The 21,400-nt window shown below is 47.8% G+C and overlaps 2 protein-coding genes across 2 annotated transcripts in view; both read right to left on the bottom strand.

Moving 5' to 3' along the window:
* Positions 1-3,673: 3,673 nt before the first annotated feature.
* Positions 3,674-13,850, bottom strand: rars1 (arginyl-tRNA synthetase 1). Its single transcript, XM_079737734.1, has 14 exons — positions 13,724-13,850; positions 13,095-13,229; positions 11,785-11,973; positions 11,317-11,425; positions 10,864-10,964; positions 10,106-10,348; positions 9,471-9,600; positions 8,589-8,693; positions 7,404-7,582; positions 6,300-6,409; positions 5,340-5,445; positions 4,643-4,815; positions 4,052-4,299; positions 3,674-3,814 (listed from the first exon to the last, which is right to left on the bottom strand). Exons 1-14 carry the CDS (start codon positions 13,766-13,768, stop codon positions 3,705-3,707), a joined length of 1,983 nt encoding a protein of 660 aa, XP_079593860.1. The 5' UTR covers positions 13,769-13,850; the 3' UTR covers positions 3,674-3,704.
* Positions 13,851-16,999: 3,149 nt separating this feature from the next.
* The window catches only part of wwc1 (WW and C2 domain containing 1), a 30,614-nt gene continuing 26,213 nt past the window's right edge, over positions 17,000-21,400 (bottom strand). Inside the window, exons 20-22 of the mRNA XM_079737711.1 lie at positions 21,038-21,268; positions 20,547-20,659; positions 17,000-20,038 (exon numbers count right to left, since the gene is read on the bottom strand). Coding sequence (XP_079593837.1) covers positions 19,972-20,038; positions 20,547-20,659; positions 21,038-21,268 — 411 coding nt within the window. The 3' untranslated portion in view covers positions 17,000-19,971. The remainder of the gene's footprint in view (positions 20,039-20,546; positions 20,660-21,037; positions 21,269-21,400) is intronic.

The following is a 21,400-nucleotide window of genomic DNA, read 5'->3' as shown; positions in this document are numbered from 1 at the left end:
ACCCTCAACTCAGATGCCCTCTGGTACGAACGTTATTTCCTAACAGATTTCAGAGAGTAAAAGTGTTCGGATTCGGTGCGCTTGTAGCCATGGTAACATATCAAAGCCGTTCTCAAGGGCCCGGTCCAGCCGCAGCCTTGTGATTCTACTTCCACCTAATTACACTTCAAGCGGTCCACAAAAGGGCTGCATGGTTAGTGTTGGTTAGTGGTTACCAGCCACAAAGCTACCGCGGACAGCTGGGGAGAAGGGTTAAGACCCTGAAGACCGGTAGGTTCACTCTGTTGTTGGAACAGCAGTATGAATGTTCCTGTTGGGGTTCTCTGGTGAGCCCCTGTAAATCAGCAGGTCCTCTCTGTTGTTGAACAGCAGTCTCTAACGTCCTGTTGGGGTTCTCTGGTGAGCCCCTGTAAACCAGCAGGTCCTCTCTGTTGTTGAACAGCAGACTCTAAGGTCCTGTTGGAGTTCTCTGTGATTGACAGGAAGAAGTTCTAGCAGTATATTGCGCCACAGATGCCAATGCAGCACAAGACTTGATGGAGTCCACTAATGAGATCACAGCTTAATTAGCGATAACGATTGGATCTTAATGAGCTGCTAAATCTGATTGATTGAGCTCTAACGAGGCTGCATATTATAATAATATAACGAGCTACAGTAATCGTCAACTGTCTTCCAATAATAATAATAAAAGAATATGCTTAGCACTCATCTTTCCCCCTCCCCCTCTGGACCTGCCTGCCTGTCTCTGAAGGCTGACCACACATCCAGTGGATAAGGTTTCAATTAATCAATCTCAAGTAACCAAGCAGGCCCATGCATGGCCGGCCCTGTAGCCACACACTCCGCTGGACCGGATGACATGAGCTTTCTTACTTGGATTCTTGCCAGATGGTTCTTCTCGATTACCTTCATGACCTGTAAGTTTCAAACTAATTGTTATCTAATGATGAATGCAAACTTTTAATTAGAATTCTGCTTCTATGACGGAGGAGAGGAATTGCTGGGTTCGTCAGACATGTAATGCCTAATCGCCTGTGTTGTCTGATCAAGGGAGCGAGGGATAGCGTTTGTAAAGACTTCACAAAGCTATTTCACGTTGTTTAAAGGGGCTGATAACTAAACACCAGATCTTGTGTTTTTCTCTCTGTGCATTCCTTATTTTTCCTTACCAGAATTTCTGTCGTGTTTTCATCCGTTCCCTATTCAGTTTCATATCGGCTATTGGAAAACTTGGAAGTGTTCCTTTTTTTGTATGTTCAATAGTGCATGAATTATTCACAAATGAGATCAATGGTTAATAGTTGTGTGATCGTAGGAACATGGGGAACGATTGACTTCCATGTCGGGAATATTTTATGAGAATGTAAAGAAGAGTTAGAGCTTCTCTAAGTCTTCACTGAGAGCGTTTCATTTCTGCCATCCACGTCTGAAATTCAAATTACAGAAACAATTATGTCAGAGATATGCAAACGTTTATTAAACTAAGAACATCATTCCGATAGGCCTAAAATACAACAGGATCCGGTAGCTTTCAGACCATGTGACTCAGAAGAGAGAGACTTCAATGTCTTCTTTGATGTGTTCCCTTCAATTTACATATTTTTCCTTTTCCCTTTTCGAAAAGGTTTCTTACTTTTTAGATCAAAATTCACAAACGAATAGACGAGGTTGAAAGGGAACATTTTAAAAGGAAAGGTGGTAGATTGGAAGGGACGCATCATGGAGAGGTTTTGATAGGACCCAGAGAACGGGAACCCTTTGTCCCAGAGACATATTTAGATTCCATATCGGAGACCTACTGACCTACTGAAATAAATGCAAGCATAACTTGCTTGAAGTCGGAGTTGATGGCAAAGATTAAATGGATGTTGGTCCTCTCAGTGATTAAATAGGAAATGGAATCACTGTGTTCAAATAAAGTATGTCAGAAATATAAATCAAAGGAAGATAATTGTTCTTCATGATCCCCTGATCACAGCTATTAACCAAAAGACAAAGATGAACCCGCCTATTATCCAGGATGAAAGCTACTTTAGTAGTCTACTACCCCCCCGGTGTTACTGTAATTAACTACCCCCTGCTCCCAGTCTGGTCTTACTGTAGTCTAGTACACCCCTGGTCCCAGTCTGGTCTTACTGTAGTCCCCTTCCCCCCTCAGTCTCTGTCTGATGGGGGTAGACTGGAGAGTGTGTCTAAACGGTTTCATTTTGAGTTGTACGTTTAGAACTTGCTCAACAATCATGGCAGAAGACGACCATAGAGCTGTTCTTCATGTCCTGACCGTTCATAATAATAATAATCTGTATTTGATTCCTTTGAGTAGACCGACACTAAATGCTGAATTAATCGGGTGCGCCCCTAGTGGTAGAGAACCACTAAGGCAGCGACCAGGGTTTCGATTCCTGCCCCTGGTCCTTTGCCGCATGTCTTCCCCTCTCCCTCCCATACCTTCATGTCTTACTCTACAATAAAAAGTATTAAACCTTCAAAAAAAAAATCTTTAAAAAATAAAATAACGAATTAATCTTTTAGGGCCACATCATTGGACTCCTACTTCACGACTCACTTAGCTGCCAATACGTGGTATGATTTGAATCCTCAGGACTATAGAGTGTATAGGAGATGAATCAACAGTATTTGGAAAACTTCAACATTGAAGGAACAAGAACCTGAGGAAGAATTGATGTTTCCAACTCGCGGACGTGACCTTCTGCCTCGAGGTCCCGCTTAGCCTCACTGTTCTCGTATCGCTATGGTAACACCTTTCAGAGACGTGGACGTCTTAAGTACGACTGGGCTAATCACAAGACGCATGTGAGTCATGCGTCATGAATCACGTGCCACGTCATCGGAAGGTTCGACCAATCACATGGTGCTCAGAGTTTCACCTGTTATTGCTCTTCCGTTTAGTTTAAAGTTTTCACCCTGAAACGTCGATAAAAGCCCCCACTACCTTCTCCACTAAGCAGAAGCCGTCACCTCAGCTCACTCGCTGGTCTAACGTTTGAGATAGTTTGAATGGTTTTAAAGTTATACTAGATTCGTCGGTTTAAACAGCACGATGGCCCAGTGGTCATGCTCCACTTGGCCAGAAGGGGCGGTGTTTCAGTCCTTCAGTGTTTCAGTGGTGCATGGTCTCCCCGTGTCCACGTGGTATCATGTACCTGCTGATCCTCATAGCCATGTTGGGTGCGTTCCTTCCCCCTGTCAGACCTCCTGATTAATGTGTTAAAGTCTCTGCAGCATAACTTTTTGCTGCAGGTATGAAGGTAGTGTGTGTGTGCGTGTGTTTTTTTTAATAGTGATGCGTCTTCACTTCTGTAAAGAAGAAACGCAACCAGACGGCGGACCAACCTGGATCTGTTGAAGGTCACTGCGATGACACACACACACACGCAAATACACACACACGCACACACACACACACACAGGTGTTGTGTTTAGTAAAATAAAGAGTACAGCTGTTGGATACCGCGAGGTGTTTCTATGAATCTAAAGCGGTGTCTATAAACAGAATCTTAACTCCGCCTCAGAGAGCGATAGAACGTTCAGGCGACAAGGTCACCGGTAAGAGCGTGAGAGACGACACCATTAAAGGGGGATAAAGGATGAACCGAACACTGGCAGCAGAGCCGTTCTCAAGAAGGTGATCAGGAGCAGAGGAGCGGGTTTCAGTATTTATTGAGTTGCGAGCGGCGACATCACATCCTGCTGACGGGAGTGATGCCCAAGATGTCGAAGCCCTTGGCCATGATGGTCGCCGTGGCTTCACACAGCAGCATCCTCCACATGTTCACCTTCACCACCTCACCTGGGGGGGGGGGGGGGGGGGGGGGGAGAAGAGACAGACAGACAGACAGACAGACAGAGCGAGAAAGGGAGAGAAAGGGTGAGAGCGAGAGAGACACAGAGGGAGAGAAAGGGAGCGAGAGAGATACAGAGAGAGAAACCGAGACAGGAGGCAGGGAGAGAGAGCAGGGGTTAACAGACGGCTCACTAAACAGTAAACAGTGTGATCAAACCCAGAGCAGGACCCAGGGGGGCGTACCGGTCTGGCGGTCCTTCTCCACGCAGTAGCAGCTGTCGTAGAACTCGGTGAAGGTGGTGGCCAGCTCGTACAGGTAGTCGCACAGGCCGTGCAGGAGCAGGTCCTCCAGGATCTTGTTCAGCACCTCGGGGAAGCGCAGGATGCACTTGCCCAGCTTCCACTCCTTCTCGTGGTCCAGGAGGATGGGGGTGGCGGCGGCGGCGGCCGCCAGAGCCCCCCCGTCCAGGCTGGCCAGCCGCGAGATGGACCTGAAGACCCGCAGGGAGTGGGTTAGAGACAACTGGGGGACTGTAACTGCAGTGGGTCTCTGAGGGGCTTTTACTCTGGAGGAGTGGGGTCCCCAGAGGACCTTTACTCTGGAGGAGTGTCCTCACCAGGGGACCTTTACTCTGGAGGAGTGTTCTCACCAGAGGACTTTTAATCTAGAGGAGTGATCTCACTAGTGGACTTTTACTCTGGAGGAGTGTTCTACAGAGGACTTTTACTTTGAATGAGAGTTGTCAAAACGGGACTCTTACTGTGAAGGAGGGTTCTCCCAGCAGGACTTCAGGGTGAGGAAGCAGAGAACTCTTATTGTGGAGGGACACTCACCTGATGCGTGTGAGTGCGTAGAGCAGGTAGGCGGCGGTGTTCCCGCGGTCGTCCAGCATCTTGTCGAAGGAGAACACGTAGTCGTTGATGCGGTTGTGGGAGAGGTCGGCGTACTTAATGCAGCCGTATGCCACCGACCGCTGGGCCTGGATCAGCTCCTCCGGGGTCAGCACCTGGAGAACCAGAGGGACATACTGTTAGCATAGCTACCGCTAACCTAGCATAGCTACCGCTTACCTAGCATAGCTACCGCTAACCTAGCATAGCTCCTCTGGGCTCAGCACCTGGAGAACCACTGTTAGCGAAGCTACCGCTAACCTAGCATAGCTACTGCTAACCTAGCATAGCTCTTCTGGGTTCAGCACCTGGAGAACCACAGGGACATACTGTTAGCGTAACTACCGCTAACCTAGCATATCTACCGCTAAACTAGCATACCTACCGCTAACCTAGCATAGCTCCTCCGTGCTCAGCTCCTGGAGAATCACAGCGACATACTGATAGTGTAGCTACCGCTAACCTAGCTTAGCTCCTCTGGGCTCAGCACCTGGAGAACCACAGGGACATACTATTAGCGTAGCTAGAGCTAACCTTGCTACATTGAGCTTAGCTACCGCTAACCTAGCATTGCTCCTCTGGACTGAAGCCCTGGACATAACAGGTACACACTGTTAGCGTAGCTACAGCTAACTCAGACCTTGTCTCTCTCCTTGTCCTTCAGCTTGTCCATCGCGCGCTTCAGCCCCTCGTCAAGTAGATCCATGAGGCGCACGGTATCTCCAGACCGGGTCTTAAACTTCTTCCTGGAAACACAAAACCAACCGAATATAAATATACAGTATATATATATATATATATAAATATATAACTAGATTGAATACACCTGAATAATAACAGCCTTCATCTTCACTGTAGCTCTGCTCTCAATATCCCAGTATCAGCACAATGCATCCAGCCCACTGCCGGGCTCTCGACACACATTAGTATAGTGTTGGGCTGGGATATAGTGGCATCTATACTGTTGGTCGAGTATAGATAAGTATAGTGTTGGGCTGGGATATAGTGGCATCTATACTGTTGGTCTAGTATAGATAAGTATAGTGTTGGGCTGGGATATAGTGGCATCTATACTGTTGGTCTAGTATAGATAAGTATAGTGTTGGGCTGGGATATAGTGGCATCTATACTGGTCTAGTATAGATAAGTATAGTGTTGGGCTGGGATATAGTGGCATCTATACTGGTCTAGTATAGATAAGTATAGTGTTGGGCTGGGATATAGTGGCATCTATACTGGTCTAGTATAGATAAGTATAGTGTTGGGCTGGGATATAGTAGTATACAGTAGTATAGTTTAATGTTGGGCTAGTATACATTAGAATATTTTTGTATCGTGATGGTGGAGTATATAGTAGTACATGTTATGTATATTAATATAGCATATATATTAGAATATATTAATATAGTATAGTGTTGGTGTAGTGTATATTAGAACATGTACACACATTACACATTCTATTATATGAATATAGTATACATAAGTATATATTAATATAGTATAGTCTTGATGTAGTACCTATTAGTACATATTAGTATATATAGGTATAGGATAGTGTTGGTGTAGTGTATGAGAATACAGTATATTAGTATTTATTTACTTGTCCTCTCCGAGTACGACCCCAAAGCCGGCGTGCTCCACGCGTGTCACGAGGGGGTCGTACCAGCCCAGCATACGAGCCGCCGCAAACACCAGCTGGAAGTGAGTACTCTGCAGAGTACACAGTACACACAGAACACACAGTACACACATTATACACACAAACACCAGCTGGAAGTGAGTACTCTACAGAGTATACAGTACACACATTATACACATTATACACACAAACACCAGCTGGAAGCGAGTACTCTGTACAGAGTACACACAGTATACACATTATACACACAGACATCAGCTGGAAGTGAGTTCTCTGCAGAGTACACACAGTATACACATTATACACAAGAACACCAGCTGGAAGTGAGTAGTGTACAAAGTGACATACGGTCTGTACCCTAACAAGAAGAGGCATACTGTGTCTGCATCCTAACAGGAACAGGAAGTAGTTTACTGTCTGTATCCTAACAGGAAGTGAGATACGGCCTGTATCCTAACAGGAAGTGAGATACGGCCCTGTATCCTAACAGGAAGTGAGATACGGCCCTGTATCCTAACAGGAAGTGAGATACGGCCCTGTATCCTAACAGGAAGTGAGATACGGGCTGTATCCTAACAGGAAGTGACATACGGCCTGTACCCTAACAGGAAGCGGGGTACTGTGTCTTTATCCTAACAGGAACAGGAAGTAGTGTACTGCCTGTATCCTAACAGGAAGTGACATACGGCCTGTACCCTAGCAGGAAGTGGCCTACCTGTGTCCGTACCCTAACAGGAAGTGACTGTAACCTACCAGGAAGAGAAATACGGCCTGTATCCTAACAGGAAGTGACATACGGCCTGTACCCTAACAGGAAGTGACATTCGGCCTGTATCCTAACAGGAAGTGACATACGGCCTGTAACAGGAAGTGGGTTACTGTTTCTTTATCCTAACAGGAACAGGAAGTAGTGTTCTGTCTGTACCCTAACAGGAAGTGACATACGGCCTGTATCCTAACAGGAAGTGACATACGGCCTGTACCCTAGCAGGAAGTGGCCTACCTGTGTCCGTACGCTAACAGGGTACGGACACAGGGACTGTATCCTAACAGGAAGTGGCGTACCTGTCCACTGTCGGTGACGTAGATGATGATGTCAGCGCGCTCCTGGAAGATCCGCTGGTGGATGGCGGCGAGGTCGGACGTGTCGTAAGTGAAGCCTCCGTCAGACTTCACCACCGTCAGCGGGATGGACTGACCCGGGACGAACACGATGTGACGGCCCTCGTCCAGCTCCAGCACACCTGGAGGGGGCGAGAGAGCACCGCTTAACATGGGGGAGAGAGAGAGGGGGCGAGAGAGCACCGCTTAACATGGGGGAGAGAGAGAGAGGGGGCGAGAGAGCACCGCTTAACATAAGGAGGGGGAGAGAGAGAAAGAGGGGGCGAGAGAGCACCGCTTAACATAAGGAGAGGGAGAGAGAGAGAGGGGGCGAGAGAGCACCGCTTAACATAAGGAGGGGGAGAGAGAGAGAGAGAGAGAGGGGGCGAGAGCCTCGCTTAACATAAGGAGGGGGAGAGAGAGAGAGGGGGCGAGAGAGGGGGCGAGAGAGCACCGCTTAACATAAGGAGGGGGAGATAGAGAGAGGGGGCGAGAGAGGGGGCGAAAGAGGGGGCGAGAGAGCACCACTTAACATAAGGAGGGGGAGAGAGAGGGGGCGAGAGAGCACCGCTTAACATAAGGAGGGGGAGAGAGAGAGGGGGCGAGAGAGGGGGCGAGAGAGCACCGCTTAACATAAGGAGGGGGAGAGAGAGAGGAGGCGAGAGAGCACCGCTTAACATGGGGAAGAGAGAGAGAGGGGGCGAGAGAGCACCGCTTAACATAAGGAGGGGGAGAGAGAGAGAGGGGGGGCAAGAGAGAGAGAGAGAGGGGGCGAGAGAGAGAGAGAGAGGGGGCGAGAGAGAGAGAGAGGGGGCAAGAGAGAGAGAGGGGGGAACACTTAACGTAGGACGTACTGAGTGAGTAAGAGAGAGAGCATAGTAGTGTGGAATTTGGCTGGTATTTGGTATTAAAGGAGACTGTTTAACCCATGGTCAGGACAACACTGCCCCCGTGTGGCCACACACCAGTACTGTAGCCCGAATATATTCTACAGCCTCACACTAACCAACCCACGCTGGTCTCACACTCACCCCGGTCACCCACAACCCCTATTCTTCCAAGCCCATCGTACACACGACAGAATAAGTGTAGTAATAGTATTTGTGTGTGGTATTAGTATAGTAGACGTGTAGAAATACTATTTCTTACCTTTCTGCTTGAGCTCCTCCACCACAGCCTTCATCATCTCCTGGTAGAAGGACTCTCCTCTCTCGATCAGCTTCACCTGCAGACAGTCATACACCCTCTGGAACTCTGCACACACACACACACACACACACTGTTTTCTACTGATTGCCAATACCAATATTTTCTACTACTATAGTAATATATTAGTAGTACTAGTAGCATAAAGCATGTCCTACCGGCTCTAGAGACCTCACAGATGAGGGTCCAGGCCTGTATAGTCGTGTGTAGTACTGTAGTAGTACTACTACAGTAGTATGGTAGTAGTATAATATTACCGGCCCTGGAGACGTCACAGATCAGGGTCCAGGCCTGTATAGTAGTGTGTAGTACTGTAGTACTACTACAGTAGTATGGTAGTAGTATAATACTACCGGCCCTGGAGACGTCACAGATCAGGGTCCAGGCCTGTATAGCAGTGTGTAGTACTGTAGTAGTACTACAGTAGTATGGTAGTGGTATATTACCGGCCCTGGAGACGTCACAGATCAGGGTCCAGGCCTGTATAGTAGTGTGTAGTACTGTAGTACTACTACAGTAGTATGGTAGTAGTATAATATTACCGGCCCTGGAGACGTCACAGATCAGGGTCCAGGCCTGTATAGTAGTGTGTAGTACTGTAGTACTACTACAGTAGTATGGTAGTAGTATAATATTACCGGCCCTGGAGACGTCACAGATCAGGGTCCAGGCCTGTATAGTAGTGTGTAGTACTACTACAGTAGTATGGTAGTAGTATAATATAACCGGCCCTGGAGACGTCACAGATCAGGGTCCGGGCCTGTATAGTAGTGTGTAGTACTGTAGTAGTACTACTACAGTAGTATGGTAGTAGTATAATATTACCGGCCCTGGAGACGTCACAGATCAGGGTCCAGGCCTTGATGATCTCGGGCTCTTTGCTCTGCAGTCGGACCACACAGCGGTACGCTCTCTTCTTGAAGTCCTCCTCCTCGTCAAAACGCTTCTTAGACTCCTGTGGGGGGGGGGGGTTATATACCTATGTTATACCCCAGCATTGTTTCTAGAACTCTTTTTTCAAATGTAACAACAGAAAAGTAAGACAGACATACAGAAGAGCAGACAGACAGACAGAAGAGCAGACAGACACAAGAGCAGATAGACAGACAGAAGATCAGGCAGACAGACAGAAGAGCAGACAGACAGACAGAAGAGCAGACAGACAAACAGAAGAGCAGACAGACAGAAGAGCAGACAGACAGAAGAGCAGACAGACAGACAGACAGAAGATCAGACAGCCAGAAGAGCAGATAGACAGACAGAAGATCAGACAGCCAGAAGAGCAGACAGACAGAAGAGCAGATAGACAGACAGAAGAGAAGACAGACAGACAGAAGAGCAGACAGACAGAAGAGGAGACACAGACAAAAGCGCTAGACGGACAGACGGAAGAGTAGACGGACAGACCGACAGCAAAGACCGAACAGACAGACGGACGGACGGACGGACGGGCGGGCCACCTTGTAGAAGGCCTGCAGGTCTCCTATTGGTGGGGAGGAGGTGACGTAGTCGGGGAACTTGTCCTGCAGGTGGGCGATGAGCATGCCGAACTGGGTGCCCCAGTCGCCCACGTGGTTGAGCCGCACCACCTCGTAGCCCAGGAACTCGAACAGCCGGCACATGCTGTCCCCGATGATGGTGGAGCGCAGGTGGCCCACGTGCATCTCCTTGGCGATGTTCGGCGACGAGAAGTCCACGATCACCTGCCGGGCCACACCCACAGAGCCCAAGTGGTGAGCCCACACGTCTGCATCCCATCACTCCCCTCCCTCCCTCCCTCCCTCCATCACTCCCTCCCTCCCTCCCTCCCTCCATCACTCCCTCCCTCTCTCCCTCTCTCCATCACTCCCCTCCCTCCCTCCCTCTCTCTCTCCCTCCATCACTCCCTCCCTCCCTCTCTCTCTCCCTCTCTCTCCCTCCATCACTCCCCTCCCTCCCTCCCTCTCTCTCTCCCTCTCTCTCCATCACTCCCCTCCCTCCCTCCCTCTCTCTCTCCCTCCATCACTCCCTCCCTCCCTCCATCACTCCCTCCCTCCCTCCATCACTCCCTTCCCTCCCTCTCCCTCTCTCCATGGGAACGAGACGACAGTGGACATCGGACAGCTAATGCTAAGCTAGCTATTTGCGGGGGTTAATCAGGTTAATAATCGACCCGAGGCAGACAAGACCGGCGTCACCTCAGTGTGCTCTTATTGTGAAGGCGCTGTTCGGTGCGTACCTTCTTCCTGACGGGCAGCGGCGGCGGCTGCACTCCGTTGAGCAGCAGGTTGGTGAGCAGCTTGGAGACAAACGGTTTCCTAATGTGGACGTTGATGAAGCCTGAGGAGACGGGGACACGCGATTGGTCCACCAGACAGGAAGTGGAGCGGCAGTCAACCAATGGGGACGCAGCTTCAGAGCTGATAGTATAGTTTCAGTCATATACTGTTGATAATCAACTACCTCTAATGTTTACTTTCATTTTTGCATATATATTTCTACTACTATTGATCACATAGACGCATTTTATTGCGTGTATAAAACTGCTACTAAAGCACCATTTTATCGGAGCTCAGTGGCTTCAGTGTTAATGACCCTCTCAGTCCGTCTCTCTCGTTATGAGGACTACCGGTCGATGGTCTAACTGGAAACAGGAAACCAGTGAGCCGAACAGGAAGTGCTCCCCTCTGACCTGGTCCCGCGATCTCCGTCTTCTCGATAAGCTCGTTCTCCGGAAGGTTCTCCAGGATCTTCTGGGCGATCTCCCGAGGGGTGACCTTCTCCCCTCTGGCCTTCAGCATCTACACACACATACAGACACACACACATACACACACACACACACACACACACAGTACAACTTTTAATGGTCTTTTCGATTTTAAACAATCATCTGAATGACCTATTTGTTGAGCCACACACCCAGACACACGTAGATGAACAGACAGAAACCTTTCTTTTTTCTTTTTTTTAATTACTACACTTTGTCCAGTAATTGTTTTTAAAGTGAAACTTTTAAATTGTCTTATAGATTATGAACAATCATCTCAACTGTGGTATGAACTATTTGTTGAGCCACACCCACAAACAAACACCCCCAAACACACACAAACACAAACACACACGCACACACACACACACACACAAACAGACAGCCCACCTGGCCCAGCGCCATGGCGCTGTTGCACTGGTAGTCTCCGAACTTGGGGTCTCGGCTGGGGGTGACTGCCAGCGGGGGGTCCGCCACCTGGGGGCAGGCCCCCCGGATGGCCTCCTCGAACACCTGCTGCAGCCGCTGGTTGATGTTCAGCATGGCCTTAGAGCACGGAGCTGGGTCCGCCTGGAGGCTCTGGAGAACCACAGCACAACACAGTGAGAACCACAGCACAACACAGTGAGAACCACAACAGAACACAGTGAGAACCACAGCACAACACAGTGAGAACCACAGCACAACACAGTGAGAACCACAGCAGAACACAGTGAGAACCACAGCACAACACAGTAAGAACCACAGCACAACACAGTGAGAACCACAGCACAACACAGTGAGAACCACAGCACAACACAGTGAGAACCACAGTACAACACATTGAGAACCACAGCAGAACACAGTGAGAACCACAGCACAACACAGTGAGAACCACAGCAGAACACAATGAGAACCACAGCACAACACAGTGAGAACCACAGCAGAACACAGTGAGAACCACAGCACAACACAGTAAGAACCACAGCACAACACAGTGAGAACCACAGCACAACACAGTAAGAACCACAGCACAACACAGTGAGAACCACAACAGAACACAGTGAGAACCACAGCACAACACAGTGAGAACCACAGCAGAACACAGTGAGAACCACAGCACAACACAGTGAGAACCACAGCACAACACAGTGAGAACCACAGCACAGTGAGAACCACAGCACAACACAGTGAGAACCACAGCACAACACAGTGAGAACCACAGCACAACACAGTGAGAACCACAGCACAACACAGTGAGAACCACAGCACAACACAGTGAGAACCACAGCACAACACAGTGAGAACCACAACAGAACACAGTGAGAACCACAGCACAACACAGTGAGAACCACAGCACAGTGAGAACCACAGCACAACACAGTGAGAACCACAACACTGTGAGAACCACAACAGAACACTGCTAGAACCACAACACAGTTAGAACCACAACACAACACCGTTAGAACCACAACACCGTTAGAACAACAACACTATTAGAACCACAACACTGCTAGAACCACAACACAGTTAGTACCACAACACATCAGACTGTTAGAACCACAACACTACACAACCACAACCACAACACACTAAAAACAAAAGGCTGTACTGTTAGTACCCTACTGGTGCCTGGTGTTAGAACCCTACTGGTGCCTGGTGTTAGAACCCTACTGGTGCCTGGTTTTAGAACCCTACTGGTGCTGTACTGGTGTACCCACCCTCTTGAGGGTGTTCAGGCGGTACTTGAGTTTAGCGTTCTCCTCCTTCAGGCTGGCGAGCTGCGGCGACGGTTCGAGTGCACGCGGGTTCTTCAAACTCTCGATCTCCGCCGACAGAGTTCTGATCTGTCTCTCCTGTACATCAACACACCCAGACAGACATCAACACAGCCAGACAGAAGATGGTTTCACTATCGAAGGGTGGGGGAGATGTCTCGACCACCACCGATAAACAAAAACAGAAAGCGGAGCTCGTCCAGCTCCTCACACATCTCCCCTTCTGTTCCTGTGATGGATCCTCATCATGAGGTGAATAAACACTTGATTCACCCATGAATCATGAGACCTCAGCATGACGCAACGCCGCCTGGACCCCGTGAAATGACGCGCCTTGATGTGGACACAAATGCGCCCTGCTTTCGATACATTGAAGCAAGGTGTGTACTGTGCATGCCTGTGTTTTAAAAAAGAATAACATTAACACTGACATAACATTAGCCCCCCTGAAGTTACCACCGCTTACGTCATTGGAACCACATGTTCACGTACACACTCCACTTAGTCTGCCCACCGCAGCATCATCACATCATCCAGAACACCGCATCACAACACATTACATCCCAACGGACCTGCTGCTGTAGGCGGGCGGAGCAGTCAGCCAACGGGTCTCCCATCTTAGGTTGGAAAAAGTACAAAAATCGGAGAAAAAGTTCAACGCTTAGTTTCGGTATGAGCTGCAGACTTTGACACCGGCGGACGAGGAGAGCAGAAAGAAGAGCGTCCCGGAAAAGGAGGCTACTCGCTTTTAGTTTAGCGCCCCCCGGAGGCCAATAGAGAAGACAGCGATTTTACAGTTGTGTTTTAGCGCCCCCCAGCGGTCGAATGAGGAAAGACAGACATTGTGCTGATGTTTACTAATGTTTTCAGCCAAGGTCATCTTTGACCAGATCAATACATTTTAGGGAAAATAATTAATACGATTATGAATAATGTTTGTGCATGCTATCAGGTGTACCCAAGAACATGACATTGGTTTGTGCATATTCTGGTCGACACACACACACACACACACACACACACACACACACACACACACACACACACACACTCACACACTAGTGATGGGTCGGTCGCGAACGATTCGGTCAGAACGAACGAATCACGAAGAACTGATTCCCAAAACAAGAGAACTGATTCCTTTTTCTTTCTTTTTTTTAACATATGACAAAAATATGGTCACGTTAATAAAATATACAAACGAACAGAGCTTCGTCTCCCCGCGACTTTATATTGATTGAGTCTAAAACATTCTCATCGATTCAGCCAATGAGAGCAGGTAGCAATCGCGTTGCCATGGCCCATGGGTAAACAAATGATAAGGCACCACCACACAAGTTAACTAACGATCGCTGTAGGCTTCAATATCATGCTAGTGTAACAGTGTAAAAAATGACAGTGTAAATAATTTCTTTTATTTGTTAAATTCTGTTAAACTTGGGACTCCAACCAACATTTTATATTTTATTCTGAAAGTCCACGGCGGAAGTTTGTGTTTGAAAGTTTAGAAGCAACCAAGCTTACGTTGTGCTCGAACGGACTACGGCTGAATATATACAGTGGGGCAAAAAAGTATTTAGTCAGCCACCAATTGTGCAAGTTCTCCCACTTAAAAAGACGAGAGAGGCCTGTAATTTTCACCATAGGTAAACCTCAGCTATCAGAGACAAAATGAAAAAAAAAATCCAGAAAATCACATTGTCTGATTTTTTAAGAATTTATTTGCAAATTATGTAGGAAAATAAGTATTTGGTCACCTACAAACCAGCAAGATTTCTGGCTGTCACAGACCTGTAATTTCTTCTTCTTTAAGAGGCTGTTTACCTGTATTAATGGCACATGTTTGAACTCCTTATCAGTATAAAAGACACCTGTCCACAACCTCAAACAGTCACACTCCAAACTCCACTATGGCCAAGACCAAAGAGCTGTCAAAGGACACCAGAAACACAATTGTAGACCTGCACCAGGCTGGGTAGTATGAATCTGCAATAGGTAAGCAGCTTGGTGTGAAGAAATCAACTGTGGGAGCAATTATTAGGAAATGGAATACATACAAGACCACTGATAATCTCCCTCGATCTGGGGCTCCACGCAAGATCTCATCCTGTGGGGTCAAAACGATCACAAGAACGGTGAACAAAAATCCCAGAACCACACGGGGGGACCTAGTGAATGACCTCCAGAGAGCTGGGACCAAAGTAACAAAGGCTACCATCACTAACACACTACGCCGCCAGGGACTCAAATCCTGCAGTGCCAGACGTGTCCCCCTGCTAAAGCCAGTGCATGTCCGGGCCCGTTTGAAGTTTGCTAGAGAGCATTTGGATGATCCAGAACAGGATTGGGAGAATGTCATATGGTCAGATGAAACCAAAATATAACTTTTTGGTAAAAACTCAACTCGTCGTGTTTGGAGGAGAAAGAATGCTGAGTTGCATCCAAAGAACACCATACCTACAGTGAAGCATGGGGGTGGAAACATCATGCTTTGGGGCTGTTTTTCTGCCAAGGGACCAGGACGTCTAATCCGTGTGACGGAAAGAATGAATGGGGCCATGTATCGTGAGATTTTGAGTGAAAACCTCCTTCCATCAGCAAGGGCACTGAAGATGAAACGTGGCTGGGTCTTTCAGCATGACAATGACCACAAACACACCGCCCGGGCAACGAAGGAGTGGCTTCGTAAGAAGCATTTCAAGGTCCTGGAGTGGCCTAACCAGTCTCCAGATCTCAACCCCATAGAAAATCTTTGGAGGAAGTTGAAAGTCTGTGTTGCCCAGCGAAGGCCCAAAAACATCACTGCTCTAGAGGAGATCTGCATGGAGGAATGGGCCAAAATACCAGCAGCAGTGTGTGAAAACCTTATAAAGACTTACAGAAAACGTTTGACCTCTGTCATTGCCAACAAAGGGCATGTAACAAAGTATTGAGATGACCTTTTGTTATTGACCAAATACTTATTTTCCACCATAATTTGCAAATAATTTCATTAAAAATCAGACAATGTGATTTTCTAGATTTTTTTTTCATTTTGTCTCTGATAGCTGAGGTTTACCTATGATGAAAATTACAGGCCTCTCTCGTCTTTTTAAGTGGGAGAACTTGCACAATTGGTGGCTGACTAAATACTTTTTTGCCCCACTGTATATATATATATATGCGAACACCGGTTGTGTGTTGTCCCATGTTGCAGCAAATAAACCAGTCCAGTGCTCCACCCAACCTGTCTCCGTGAGTTTTATGCAAGAAGCAGGAGAGCTGCGGTGTACCCAAGGTCACACTAGCACTGTTTTTTTTTATTTTGTTCTACATCACAATTGCATGATTTAATGTAGTATTGTTTTTACCTACCATTACGAGTCTCGTTTGGTCTAGTTTCTAACGTACTTCACTGCTTATTAGCGCTACTTGGAAGACGCCATTTAATTCTTACTGCACCCCATTATGTATTAAGGATATTTATGAAAAAAAAGGCAGGTATGTGCTTTATATATATGCCTAATATTTACACTTAACCTGGTTAATTTCGCCAGAAAATTAGAAAGTAGTAGGGTACATGCATGTTGATCAACATTTATTTCATAATTTCTGATTCCCTGGCAAATGACGTAACAGACCATCTGACTTAACGAACAAATCAAACGAACAAATCAAACAAACGAATCGTGATAGTGAATGGAAGTGAAAGAACTGATTCCCGGAAAAGAATAGTTTTGTCCATCCCTAACACACACACACACGCACACACTTTAAGAATTGGATAAATTATTTAGTAAAAAGCAAAATAAACATGTATATTAATAATATACAGATAATAATATCAAATGAAACAGGACCACCAGTGGTTAAAATAGGAGAGAATATTTTGTTTTTATTTGTTGTGAAGCTATAAAACATCGTTGTTGAGTCTTCTTCGTGCTGGTGAAATATTTACATATCTGGTGGACAGTACAGTGTCTGAGATTAAAATTCACAGTTTTCAGGGGGAGGAAAGAGTTGAGGAAAGGAAAACATTTAAAGCAACACCCAAATCACAAAGTGCAATAAATACCTGGTGGGTATATCTGGCGCCACCTATTGGCCGCAGCCACCAGACACACGCGAGGGACTCGACAGGAAGAGAATCACAGGACATCTTCAATTAAGGTTAACCGCGTGTGAGTCATCGACTACGTGTCGACCGGAGAAGTCACGTGACTAAACAAGTTTCTCAGTGGTTTAAAAAACAAAAACACAAACAAATTATATACAAAAAGATATACGATGGCCTACATTCATTTCTGATCGAACATTCCGTCAATCAAGACATATTTTAATTGATCGTAACACATCGCATATATTGCTGATAACGAACGAGATCAACGTTGGAATGGTGCACCTCAAATCAAAGCCTACTTTACGACGCCACTACGACAGAAAAACAAGGAGTAACGCGCAAAGGTGAACCTTTGCATGAGAACGACTAAACGAAAGGTAAAATCAGGTACTTCCGAAGTGATACTTATTCCATATGGTTTACTGATAATCTACACTGTAGCGCGCCCTCTCTCACACACACGAGGCTCTCTTCCCCTTGCGCGCACACACACACACCCAGACCTCTCTCCTCCTCCCACACAAACAACGTTCTCCCCCCCCCTCCACCTGCTCCTCCTCCCTACTCCTTCCGCATGGCCGCTCCACCTGTCACCTGCACTGTCAGATACAGGAAGTGACATCATAAACCTACACACGCTCACTCTCTCTCTCCAGACAGGAAGGGAGACGCTCCTGGGGTCACACGTCGTTCCCTCCCAAACGGACGGCCCCATGCCGGCGTTGCCACGGAAACCGTTCATCTGGAGGACCTGGGTGGAGGTGAGGAGGACCGCCCAGGTCCAGATGGAGCGCTGAACCCGCGCGCTGTGGTGCGGTGCCTCGCTCAAGTCAATACATTAACTCGGGGAATAGAACCGCTGCCGAGCCGGCAAGTAACCTCCTGGAGGAGGCCCGGTGGTTCTGGTCTAGGACGCCCGGCTGACCGGTTCTACGGTACCCCTGTACACCGCTGGCTGCTTCCTCATACAGAGAACTCCTGAAGCTTTCAGCGGTACAGAACCAACCCAAGGTCAGCGAGAGAGAGAGAGAGAGAGAGAGAGAGAGAGAGAGAGAGGGGTTGAGACAGTGAGCGAGAGCAAGAGTGAGAGAACCAACCCAAGGTCAGGACTCTCCTCTGATGCATCATATACCAGCAGGGGGGAAAAAGGGGGAGGGGGACAGACCCTGACATGGTCTATGAGGGTCATCCATTCATCTCCTGGTGGAGCAGTAAATACTGACCTCTCCTTTTACCCGGTGAGCTCTGAGAAGCCAGTTAAGGCGGTAAACCGGCGTGATCTTATTTCCTTCATTTGTTCGAGAGACAACTAATCACTGCTTCCCTCGAGTAACTTATCTCGTATGTGTGTGTGCGAGTGTGTTACAGTGGCTGTATGTGTGTGTGTGTGTGTGCATGCGTGAGTGTGTGTTACAGTGTGTGTGTGTGTGTGTGTGTGTGTGTGTGTTACAGTGTGCACCTCATTTAAGGACAAACAACATTTCATGAGCAGCTGTAACGACAGGCGGTCCTCTTCAGAACCTCAGCACTGATCAAGAAGATCTGGACATGTTCTTCAGAGTACAGCATAGATAGAAGAGTACAACAGTATGAGTAGTAGAGTACCACAGAACCAGTGCTGGAGTAGTACAGTACCACAGTACCAGTACTACTGTAGAAGAGTACCACAGTACTAGGACTAGAGTAGTACAGTACCACAGTAACACTACTACCGAGATCGTACCAGGGTTCTGGTGCATGAGAAACCAAAGGATGTCACCTTCATGTAAGCTGCTGGATTCTGTCAGCGCATCGACTTCCCATTCTCTCCTGATCCAGTCCTATCCAGTCTTGTCAAGACCTGATCCAGTCTCTATCCAGTCCTGATCCAGTCCTAACCAGATCTGATCCAGTCTTATCCAGTCCTTCCTGTCCTAAATAGTATTGCTGGTGTGTTTCAGAGCTGCAACGTCCCCACTATGTAGGTGAGGTGTGTTTCAGAGTACCCCTCTGAAGGTGAGGTGTGTATCAGAGCTCCAACGTCCCAACTATGTAGGTGAGGTGTGTATCAGAGCTCCAACGTCCCCACTTTGTAGGTGAGGTGTGTTTCAGAGTTCCCCTCTGAAGGTGAGGTGTGTTTAAGAGCTCCAACGTCCCCACTATGTAGGTGAGGTGTGTTTCAGAGCTCCAACGTCCCCACTATGTTGGTGAGCTGTGTTTCAGAGCTCCAACGTCCCCACTATGTTGGTGAGCTGTGTTTCAGAGCTCCAACGTCCCCACTTTGTAGGTGAGGTGTGTTTCAGAGCTCCAACGTCCCCACCATGTTGGTGAGGTGTGTATCAGAGCTCCAACGTCCCCACTTTGTAGGTGAGGTGTGTTTCAGAGTTCCCCTCTGAAGGTTAGGTGTGTTTCCAGCCCCTTTAGGTGGGTTGTGCTGTACGTAGGAGGTCCCCTTGTGACGGATCAGTTCCTTGTGGAGGAACCTCCGCCGTGCTCGTACGTGTGTGTGCTTAAAGTCCTGATCCAGCTGGAATGCTAATGAAACATGGGGGAAGCAGCATGAAGGCCCAGCTTCTGGTCCAACCTAAAGCTAGAACTGGACTGGATTCAAACTAAAGCTAGGGAGAGCGTCGGGGGCTCGGAGAGACCTCTGTCAACAGCCTGCAGAGTTGGGTTCCTTGACGTGGCAGCTCGGCCGCTGCCCGGTTCTCCTGGTCCGGCTCGAGGGAGGTGGGGGGTTCCTCACACGTCATGGGAGGGGAGGTCAGGGATGGAGCTCCTTGCTCTGGTGAGGAACGCCATCTTATCTCTGAGGAGAGAACACCCATCAGAACAACTGATGGCTTCTGTAACACTAGCAGATACAGCTGTTAGCTTCTGTAACACTAGCAGATACAGCTGTTAGCTTCTGTAACACTACCAGATATAGCTACTGTTAGCTTCTGTAACACTACCAGATATAGCTACTGTTAGCTTCTGTAACACTAGCAGATACAGCTGTTAGCTTCTGTAACACTGCCAGATATAGCTACTGTTACCTTCCGTAACACTACCAGATATAGCTACTGTTAGCTTCTGTAATGCTACCAGATTTAGCTTCTGGATACTGTTAGCCTCTGTAACACTAAGATATAACAACTAAGTACTTCTAGTAGCTTCTGTAACATTAACTACTGGGTAAAGTTAGCTTCTTTAACTCTCCCAGATACAGCTACCGAGTATTGTTAGCTTCTGCAACATTAAAAGACAGGTTAGGTTTTAGGTTTGGTTCTGTGTTTAATAACCAAAGGTCCTCAACAGCAAGGGGCAGGTCCTACCTGAAGTTCTGGACCTCAGGGACCTCCTGACGACTGGTCATCTTGTGGACGTCTTTAGCTGCTGCCTTCATCATCTGCTCCACCCTGTGCTCCTGCTGCTGCTCCTCCTGGGTCTGGGAGGAGGACAGAGGAGGAGAAAGGAGGGGAGGGGAACGAGAAGGGGGAAAGAAGGAGGCGGTGAGGTGGAGAGAGTGATGAGGAATTTGTTAAGTAACAGATTTGTGTATTCATTGATTATTATTCAAGTGATTCACTCTCACTCATTACTCATTGGATCACTAATTTGATCACTAATTGGATCACTAATTGAATCACTAATTGGATCACTAATTGAATCACTATTTGGATCACTATTGGGATCACTAATTGGATCACTAATTGGATCACTAATTGGATCACTAATTGCCTGTTGATGTATGAATGGACTGGTCCATTGATTTGCCTCAGAGCCTGCAGGTCAGAGCCGGTCTGGTCCGGCCTGAGGCGCCCACCTGTCTCTCGGCCCGCCGCAGCAGCTGTCTGAACCTCTGGTCCTGCTGCACCCAGAGGGGCAGCTCCCGGCGGCCCTCCTGCCGGGCCTTCTCCATCTGCTCCTTCAGCTCCCGGAGGACCAGCAGCTCCTGGTCCAGCCGGGCCTGGCGCGTCCTGGACACCTGCAGGTCCATCTCCAGGTCCATGGAGGTCCGCAGCAGACCGTCCAGGGTCTTACCGGCCACTACGGGCTGGCGGACGGACGGGATGTTACCACTGAGTGCTGTCGTGTAACGTCTAACCTTACTCACTATAACTACTGAATACTGTTATACAGCATCTAACCTTACCCAGGTACAACTACCAGATACAACTACTGAGTA

Source organism: Pollachius pollachius (genome assembly GCF_949987615.1).
Source record: "Pollachius pollachius genome assembly, chromosome: 6".
In the NCBI taxonomy this organism is placed as follows: Eukaryota; Metazoa; Chordata; class Actinopteri; order Gadiformes; family Gadidae; genus Pollachius; species Pollachius pollachius.
This window is presented reverse-complemented; position numbering and strand designations above follow the sequence as displayed.